Here is an 11097-nt window from a genome sequence, read left to right as displayed (position 1 = left end):
TCGGTGAGACAATGTTGAAATCAGAAATTTGCACGGATCGATGAATTGGTGAAACTTTCAGCTGTGAACATATTTGATGACATCTGGGCTCACCGTACATCTTTAATGTAAATTTTTATTCAAAATTTACTTTTTATTATTTAAATTATATCAATTTATCCTCAAACCTACAGTTTACTTTCTTATCTCTTCTACAACATGTTTAGAAAAACTCTACCGAAGATAATTTATATTCTTTCAGTTACATTCGTCACAAGTCCATTTGTGCATCAAGTTTGTCGCTTTCCCCATACAACGTATCTACCTTAACTTCATCAGCCAAAGACAAACATCCTCGTTCAGCTGTACGGTCGATTGTGTTCGTTATCATGCATCTACGTTCATTACCATGCATCTACATTCTGTTCATCATCAAGCATCTATGTTCTGTTCATCATCATGCATCTGTTTTCATCTTCATGCATCCATCATCCGGCTATGCCAACCTACTCCATAAATTGTCACTACTTGGTGTTCCATTCCATTTGTCTACTATTCACCAATTCTTTAAAAGATGATTTAAGCTATTTTATTTTAGAATTATTTGAAAAGCGCCAACTGTTGATCCCCCAGACACCGCTGAGGATGAAACAAGGAATGCATTCAGACATAATCATACTTGTATAACACGATGCAATGATTCATTGGAATGAATACCTTGGATGGATTGTGCAACTGAAATGAATGGAAGGTACGTCTTTTAATTGATTGAAATTGAAACGCTGCTAATTCTTTTTTATTTCCTCCATCATTAGCAACTAAGCGGTCATTGTTTATATCGTCAAGAGTGTTGTCATTTTCTTCATCATACTTGTTATCATCATCATTTTCAACATCGTCATCTTCATCATCATCGTCGTCATCATCATCTTCTTCATCATTGCCATCGACGTCATTGTCATGATCGTTATGATCATCAGAGTCATCATTATCAATACCATTGTCTTCACCATTGTCATCATCACCACGTTACTACAAAATAGATAGATAACCAGCAAACCGGCAACTCAATTTACGAAAACACAACAAACAAACAAACTGACAAATAAATCAACATACAAACAAATGAACAGATGACAAATGAATAAACAGCAAAAAATAAGATACGTGACAGTGATGATGACGATGACGACGATGACGACGATGATGATGATTAGGAGGAGGATGATGATCACATCGTCAGCCACCTACTGGCAGATCACGCCCTTCCGAGCGACACTCTCACTGACTCCATCATCGCCGACCTTATTTTCTTTCGTTTGCTTTCTTGCGAGAAATTTTTTTTCATTCATATTTTTTCAGTTTGAAAAAAATTTTAACTTGCAAAACATTGCGATGTATATAGTGCAACACTACAATACTGCAAGCTAACAATTACATCCAACTTTGAAACACAAAATAGCTACCACAATGTCAAGCAAATACAAATATAAGAAAAAATAAATAAGCATCTGAGACGTTTCAAAGTAAAATTATTTTTATTTCCACAAAAACTTAATTTGGTTGGCTGGGTGAGAAATAAAAAGAAACTAAGTAGAGATCTGTATTTGTGGAGCCATCATTCCTTCAACATTTTATTGTTCCAACGTGATCTTCGCCAAGTTCAACGGATGCTCTGCACACACGCACCCATTCACACATATGAACACGCACACGCGCACACACACATATGTATATTATATATATATATATATATATATATAATATATAAACGCAGGCACTTGCATGCATATGAACAGATATGAGTACATAATGTCGATAGTTTATTCACCTCTTTAATTTACTTTCATTTTTAACGTACTCCGCGATAAGTAATGCTGGTTGGGTGGAATTGATATTTTTAGAAATGACGTAATACAATTTTTAAACAAATAGAGCATTGTGACTTTTGCTGCAATCAATTATCACCCACCACGACCCCAATGAATGCAATATGTGCACGGCACTTCGAAGATAAATTGTCCTTCTACAAGGAGTCATCTACGCAAACGGGCAGTTGTCATTGAATGAAAACTTTTTGACAAAGAAAGCTTCACGACATGTACATTGTACATTTTCAATTGCATTGAAAAAAAGTTCTGCGATGAAATGAATGTCGCCAACTGCCGCTGCTGTCATGCCTGCCTTCCGATTGTCGAACGCGCATCGGCATCTTCCTTCTGCTTTGTTGAAATGTACAGCGACTGCATCTCTTTTCTAACTTTGTACGTGTGGTCGTTCAATTGAAAATAAGCAGAACCTCTCTGTCCACTCCTCCTCCCTGCACAACAAGCACAACCTCCCACTACGTTGTTGGCAAAATCAACCACACCATCTACAAAAAATTCGTCATTCTCAAAGTTTTCTCATTTAGTCATCTTACTAACATAAAACTTATCAGCTTGGATTTCTACATCCATGTCCGAACCGTACTCGTCGGCAGCTTCACTCAGGTTCAAGGTGAGGAAACTCTTTTTAAGTTGAACGAAACAAGTTTCTTCTGGAATCTCTTGAAAACCCCGATTACTTTGTATAACTACTGAACACTGCATTGACATGCTAAGTCTATTTTAAATTGTTTTGCAAAAAACCTACATAATATGTTTTTATCTTAGGTCCAAAGACTTCAAAGAGGGATTTTTAGGCATTTAGTGTAAATTTATTGAATTCAAGCAAGTTAAAATTTTTTATAGCTCATTATTTATATTTGAAAATAGTTGATGTTTTCAAGTTTTTTTTTTACAACTGTTATTATCTCTTTCGGCTTTGATTTTACAGCACCTATGGAAGAAGAAAGTTAGTTGCATTGTAAACTACTCAAGAAATATGAAGATTTTATTGTCTTTCCTTTTTATCTTAAATCCAAAGGCTTCAAATTTATTCCTGGCAAGTATCCACACTTGGCTTCGTCTCCGATCTCAAACAACTAATAAAATGTCTTTAGCTACCACTTTTGTTAGATGATACACTCAGCAAACTTATGAGAGCGCTGTAATTCAATCGTTTGACATTTATTGAAACCAAACAACACAATGCAGCCAAACAACACAATGCAGCCAAACAACACAATGCAGCCAAACAACACAATGCAGCCAAACAACACAATGCAGCCAAACAACACAATGCACCAAGCACAATATAACAGAACCAAATTGAGCAGATGAACAACGGTTTAACGAACGATTTTACTTTCCATCACTTTCTAACGTCTTTACCTTATAGAGTGTTGTTTCACTGTGCAATATAAATTTAAATTACATTATTGCAAGTAATATGCACATATCGCCATCGTATGAGGTCATCCAAATGACAGTTTCGTTCGTAGATATATATTTGTGTTTTTAACTGCAGCATTAAAAGGTCAATAGAAAATTATATTTTATAAATTATTTACATCTACGGGTTTTTCGTGTCCTTATAAATATTTGTTCGGTGTGAAACTTCCTTGCAAGATTGCTCGTAACTGGGTGGATGGCTATTAGTCCGAACAATCTACTCTGTTGTAAGTTGCAAGACAGATGTTTGTTCAATCGAATTTATGACGACTTCAATTGAAATGCAAGTGAATGTTCAATTTTCAAATATGTAATAAAATCTGCAAGATAAATTATTTCAACAATTATGAAAACTGCTGAAATATCTTTTTAGAAATTTCAATCTCCTCACCTCACAACATTTTCATCTCATTTGAAACATTGCAACATTCTTTGTTCGTTGCCGCCGGCAGCCCGCCCACGTCAGAGAGGCCTGCAAAATTAGAAACACAAACTGCAGGGCGCCGTTGTTACTTTTCATAAAAATATCACTGAAGACTCCAAAAACATTTCCGAGTTGTTTGTGATGCAGGCTATCAGAGCAAAACAAACAAAACATATAAACGGCATATTTGATGAAATTGAGCTAAACGAATCAACAAATATGTATTTAAATTGAATAATGCTGTCGTGTTTAAACTTGAAAATATTACTGAGTTAATAACATAGTTAAACAAAGTTGAATGAAGGAAGTACGAATATAATGTATAAATTTCGCGCAGGTTCATTGCCAGCCAGACTGACGTGTGGCAAGAAATTTTTTAACAGGCAACTGTTGAGAAACTTTAAAAAGCTCCTAATCATAATATATCGAAGGTTTCTCAGTGCGACTTCGATATGAAAATTTCATAAAATAATTTCATGCATTGCAAATTCGAAAATTAAAATTTTTTTACGCCTTGAAACGTGACGTTTAATGTAATAAAGCCCTGCGTATGTTGTTTTTTGTTTATCTTCTGGTGAAAACTAGCGCGAAAACATTGAAAGTGATGATACAAAGAATAAGATGAATTGTTGCGATGCACATAAAAAAGAAATGAAACTTAAAAGCCCCCTGCTTAGAAGCCTTAAAAGTGGACGATCATAAATTTAATGACAACATCATTTTTAACAACACGAAGCCATACTCGTACACGTCATGTCATGTTTTTATTTTATGAATTTGTTATGCCTGTCTTTCTGTGTCTATGTGTGCATCTCTGTATGTGTGTATGTGTGTGTAAGAGCATCTGTATATATGCGTGCATGGATGTAAATGACACTGCTGCTAGATTTTAATCGTGACTCCTGAGAAGCAAGTTATGCTCTTCATAGTTTAACATTCTACCTGCTCGTAATTTTTTTAAGATAGAAAATAAATATTTTTACTCTTTTCGGAACACAGCTGATTAATTCATATCTTACAAAATTATTTTATGTATTTGTTTCGTAACTCGACTTGATGGCCGACTAGTTAAGGTTGCTTCGTGCTGTTTCGCAGTTACTGGGTTCGAATATGACAAAAAGATCCCCGCCTAACATGCTACAGGCGTATAGGCGTGATGCTTCGTTTAGCATGTATTCATGTGAGCTGTTTGTGTGTTGATGACTTTTTTAGCTTAAATAAAATGCAATAGACCTTTAACCCTTTTAGCTACTCATAACATCTTGAGGTCTTCTTAGACAACATTACTAAAGGTTTCCAATGGGGCGCCAGTAGTTATTATTACAACTTCTTCACAGACTCCTTGTATTTATTCATCAACAATTTTATCATCTAGTAACCAGGTATGTATTCACACTGTTAATTTCTATTTCACCAGTTAGACAATTATCAATTATTTTATAAAAAATATAATTTAACTTGTAGAACGGATCATCAAATCAAATCTCATCGCCACCGACAGAAGCAAGCTTATCAAGTTATTAATAGGTTACGATCAGACCAGCAGAACACAACAGCTTGTTATCATAAACAGCCTGGCCACTACAACAAACAACCTTGAAAAATCTTCGTGTCCAATTTAGATGCTAATTTTGTTGTGGATAATGCATTAGACACAATGCATGCCCACCAAGGACCACTTCAAGAAAGGACATAACATATCAGTCACAGGAACAGTCTTCGACAACAACACAGCCATACTCTGATCTCTGCCACTATTCTAATTCTGCACGACTCTAACTAAATAAGCCCTTTTCGTTCTCGCTAACAAACCAACAATCAGGTAGATAATTTTCCCTGCGCCCTCCAAATTTCCACTCGATATGGAGACTTTGTAGCACCTTTTTCCTATCAAACACAAATACCATCGTACTGCACCCTACCATAGCTGATCATCCACCCATCGGTCCGTATCTTTTCGCCGCCAAACTGACGTCCCATGCTCACTAACTTCTATTTTTAAGATCTGCAATAAATATACTCACATAATCGAGTTTTGTGCTTGGCTGCAGGAATGCACGTAAGAAAGTGTATGAATTGCACGTGTTACAACAACCAATACAAACGTTGTTTCTAATATTAAAAACTACTTTAAAAAGTTATTTCTTCAACATCCATCCATCCATTGTCCTTCCATATTTATCGCTACGCGTGTACCATTTCATTGAATTACTTCTCATTTCACTAACTACGTGCAGACAACTCCGAAACCTTTTAGACTTGTTATTTTTACTATGAATTTTTAATTTTTATTCAGTGAATATATTTTTTACTTTTAGGTAATAATCTCATATTCACTGCAAAAACATTTATTAACATTTACATTTTATGTTTTATTCTCGCTATTAGTTTTCTATACGATTTTAACATTTCAACATTTTATGCTCCGAAGATGGCATTAGCATGCCGGCCCAAAACAGCCGTCAACCAAACATCTTTTTTTATTAAATTAAACTGAACCAACTTCGTCATGTTGGAAATTTGTTCAAAAAACTCTTAAGTCTGTGTTTAGTTAGACAGACAAGTTTAAACCAATGGAAGAGAATTTGAAAATCTAACCGATTTAAAAAATGAAATTTTAATGCAGTGTGACAAAATTAATGAAAATTTGTTAAAATCTTTGAGTAAATCCATGAATGCAAGGTGTCTCTATTGACAGTTATTCTATTCACTATACACTTTGAAAAATAATTTTTTCTCCTTGGTTTCTATCATTTTGATCCAGCATTTAAATCATTGAAATCATTATTATTCTGTTATCTAAGACATATAACGCTTTAAACAAATTTGTTTACATTATTGTGTTTTACATGTTATTAGAAATATATTGTGTGAATATTATTTAATATGGCCAAATTGTTTTGAAGAAAATTAAAAAAAAATCCACTGTTCCTATCATTTTGAGCAGCAAGAGATTGAGACATTATAGACGCTGCTACCAAGAGTGGGAAACGTTAAAAAGCGCGAGGAATGGCGAAATTGGATGGATAAGTGAGATTGTTCTAAGAAATAATTGACGTGCTGTGAGAAGACGAAGTGCTTATCTGGACAGATGAAGTTTAATTTAATTTTAATTTAAAAAAATATAAAATACTTTATAAAATCGCTTTTTTAAAATGAAATTATTAATTTCAAAATTTTTAAAACACAAAATATTTCTATTAAAATATAGAAATCAATTAAAGATTTGAAAAATTCCATAGTGGCGTTAATAGATAGCCGAGATAAAGACTATCGTACGATAAATTTCACTTTTGGATTATTCAATTTTTTTTTATAAAAAAATTTATTATTCTCGAATTAAAATTTTATTGGAACCTGAGATGTTTTGTTTTCAAAAATATGAAAAAAATATTTAAAAAATTACTTAATTTATAAAATATTTAAAATTAATTTAGCTTACAAATTTGTCCATTTTTTTTCATGATGCAAAAACCTTAATATTCCTATTTTTATATTTTATAATCAAATTCAGCTGAAAACAACAAGAAAAACAGTAAAAACTTCTGTTTTTACGCTCGGAAAACTTGGAACATCTTTCTTACCTGAAGGAGATCGAGTCTTACAACATCTTTAATTAAAGTCAATTAAAAACCTATTTTGTTTGTTTTTTAGTTTGCTTTGAACTGCCGCTTTTCTATATTAGACAATTTTAATGTACATTCTTTATTTTTAATTTTTACTTTGTTTCATCTTAAAAATTATCATTAAAAAGTATTATATTATATATTATATATAATATATCTGCTTATTTCGATCCAATTATATCATAACGAACATTCCATTTTTTGTTTACTATAACTGAACGAACACTATAATTATTATCTTAGCTGTAACTTTGCAACGAAATCTAATCTATTTTATTTACTTATTTTCTAAATTGGTTCAATTTGAATTTGAGGGCGCCTAGAATATAGCATTCACTGTTAATGATGCTATCTAATTTTTATTTTTTGTGAAATAAAATTATTTAAATAAATTAAAGAAAACGTAAATAATTAAATAACTAGAGATTAATTAAATAATTAAAAAATTTCCTGTGATTACTTAATGTACGAGTTAACTTTTGAAACAAACTTCTTATTATTTTTAAGAAGAATAAAATATTTTAAATTCCTTAAAAGTGCTAAAAAAAATTTTATTTTAAATTAGAACGTACAACAGATTTTTGCAGGGTGCACTTTATTTCACAGACACCATGCCAGCCAGCGCGGTGACGTCACAAGGGCACGAAGAAGAATGGCATCATCATCATCATCATCATGATCGTTCGAGTAGTTTATTGCAAAAGTATGCCTCCACTGATTAAATGTGCTTATTCTCCATTTACTGTAATTATTAAATTCTGTGACAGATTCTAACGGAACGACGTGACGTGAATGTATATTTTATATTTTACCACGGCAATAATATTCATTTTTGGAAAAAAGTTTGTAGGAATATAAAATCCTTTTTGAAATTTCTAAAGGTTTTCCATTAAAAGAAAGCAATATGAAAAACTTTAAAATAAAAAAGAAATGCATTGACGGTGCCAATAAAAAATGGCAGACAATAAAAAGATGGAACAGGGAGTGCTTCGTATGTGGTTGTGTGAATATGTGAATGTGTGTGAAATGTTAGTGTGTAAATGAGTGTGATATGTGAAATTTAAGTAAGCGTTTATGTTGTTTGCACGGAAGTAATATTAATTGTACGAACGTTTTTAATTTAAAGCGAAGTTAGCGCGTGGTGTGTGCAGTGCAATGTGTGTGTGTGAGTTAGGCGTGTATATGTGTGTAATTGTTGTATATGTCCGAGATGTGTAGGTGTGGTGTGTGTAAGTGTGATGTGTGTGTTTGTGTGTAATTGTAGTATACGCCTGAGATGTGTATGTGCGTATGTATGTAGGTGTGATGTGTGTGTGCATGTGTACTTGTAGTATATGTGATGTTTGTGTGTTGCGTGAGCAGATCGTATGATATGTGAATGTGTAGAGCAGTAAACATCAAACGATCGTCAACGCCATCTGTTCTTCACGAAATGCGGTGAGGTTAAGTAGGCGTGCCTGCCTCATCCAGCATGTGTGCGTGCGTGTGCGGCTGTATATCAATATATATGTGTGTGTATGCGTGTGTGTGTGTGTGTGTGTGTGGTGCGTGTGCGTTTGTGTGTGTGTGTGTAGTGCGTGTGTTGTTTGTGTGTGTGTGTAGTGCGTGTGTTGTTTGTGTGTGTGTTTGTGTGTGTGTGTGTGTGTATGTGTGTGTGTGTGTGTGTGTGTGTGTGTGTGTGTGTGTGTGTGTGTGTGTGTGTGTGTGTGTGTGTGTGTGTGTGTGTAGGTAGTATGCAGCAAAAAATAATAATAATAATTCATAATAACACAAAAGCACATAATAAGAGTTTTATTTCGCGTGTGTATAACAGCTTATTCACAGCATTGCTGAAATTGATGTGGTGTCCCACATAAAATTGGAGCGTCATTAAGTTCATAAATTGACTGAACAATTCAAACTTTTAAATAAGTTGATTAATCTATTCATGGAAGAGTTGGATTTCGTGGTACATTTCAATTGAAATAAAACACTTCTGGGCTTCATCATTTAATGGAAAATGTTTTTAAAAAATTATTGTTTGTTAAAATTTTTAAAAGTTATTTATTTTTTGGAATCCGCTGATTACCCAACTGAAGACTGACTGAGCGTGAGCATGTATGGAGGAGCGAGGTACCACACGATGATCATACGATGAGGTGAGGATGATGTGATGAGGATGATGTGATGAGGATGGTGTGATTTCGAATTTGTTCACAATTCCACGAACAACTTTTACTTCAGACAATCTATATATAGGCCGAAAAATGTTTTAATGAACAAAATTTATTTCAGAATTCTCTTGTGTCATGTATTAATTTATACCTAATTCTTTATTGGAGCAACATTTTGTTTCACTGTTTTTTATATTAAGGAAACAATGCAAAAATTATTTGTAATGCTTTCTAAACTTAAATTTGAAGCTAAAACTACCAGCCAGTGTAAAATGTTTTATATTTTCCATTTTTACACCTTTCAAACGTGAAGAATCTATTGAATCGTATCTTCTGCACCTAAACATGTCTGCCCATTCATATTGCGAGGTAGCACGCCCGCTGGACGTAATGTGGGCCGGAGACGCAATCGTTGGCTGGAGACGATTCAAGATCGAAGTGCAGAACAAATTTATTGGGAGATGTTTCACATGCCGTCATTCATTCTTCTTCTTCCCTATCGATGTTCTTGTGTCGATGCACTCCAACCGAATGTACGCTTTATATCGGGATATTTTCATTTTAATTATTTATATGTCTCTCTCTCTCTCTCTCTCTTTCCCTCTCCATCTCTCTCTCCCCTTCTTCTCTCTCTTTATACGTAAACATATAAATAAAATGTTTTTATAAAACTTATTAAATGATATTTAATAATGATCTGTTTCATGTTTGTCAATCGGTTTATTTCAATCTAGCTTAAACTTAAAAAAAAACAAATTTAAATTGTGATTTTTCATAATGGAAAATGAGCAGCAACAAGTTGGGGAAAACTTGTTTTGAATTTCATTTCAATCTCTAAATACTTTTCCAGAGTTGCTTGCAATCTTCCGTGCAATACTAGGTGAGAAAGAACATTGTCAGACTGCTTGTCTACTACTATCTACAACTCACAAGCTTTCAACCAACTTGTCTCACTTTTCTGTCGTTTACCCTTATTTCAAAATATATATCCAGAAAGATTCTGCAAATTTTCGTGAATAATAATATTTTTATTTTAAATAAAATTTCAAGTTTTACGTACCCTTCATATTCATTTGCTAATGCATTTATTATTGTATCCCCATTCGTTTCTTCATTTTTCTCTGGCTACTTATTCGTTCCAAATACTTCGAATGCCCTTCTCAGAGGCAAAACAATAAGAATGGATAAGTCTCTACTCACTCTCTATTCCACCACCACCACCATCATCATCTCACCGATCTTAAGATGATCAGTTTCTTCATCACCAAACTACAAGCGATCGAACGCACCATCAGCCGTACCATCAGCTTACTGAACGGTAAACAACTAATCTTTATCTCGCAAGTGTAATCTTTTCTTCAGTGATCTCATCATTTTTATTCTTCTCACTATTATCGCCATCGTCATCATCCCCACCATCATCATCATCATCAATATCGTCATCATCACAGACACCATCACATCATCATCATCACTGTTATTATTATTATCATCATCAACAACTACGCCATCATCATCTACATTATGGTCATCATCATCATCATCGTTATCATCATCATCATCATCGATACCATCATCAGGACAATCCACAACATGACGAC

At 33.7% G+C, this 11097-nt stretch overlaps 1 protein-coding gene across 1 annotated transcript; it reads right to left on the bottom strand.

The window, feature by feature from the left end:
• Positions 1-2153: 2153 nt before the first annotated feature.
• HELRODRAFT_171807 (hypothetical protein) lies at positions 2154-2576 on the bottom strand (the record flags this gene model as incomplete). Its single annotated transcript, XM_009018475.1, has 2 exons — positions 2154-2353; positions 2447-2576. The coding sequence occupies 2 exons, from the start codon at positions 2574-2576 to the stop codon at positions 2154-2156; spliced, it is 330 nt and encodes a 109-aa protein (XP_009016723.1).
• Between the last annotated feature and the right edge of the window lie 8521 nt (positions 2577-11097).

Source organism: Helobdella robusta, assembly GCF_000326865.2.
Source record: "Helobdella robusta unplaced genomic scaffold HELROscaffold_21, whole genome shotgun sequence".
In the NCBI taxonomy this organism is placed as follows: Eukaryota; Metazoa; Annelida; class Clitellata; order Rhynchobdellida; family Glossiphoniidae; genus Helobdella; species Helobdella robusta.
The sequence above is the reverse complement of the archived record's forward strand: the minus strand, read 5'-3'. Positions and strand labels throughout refer to the sequence as shown.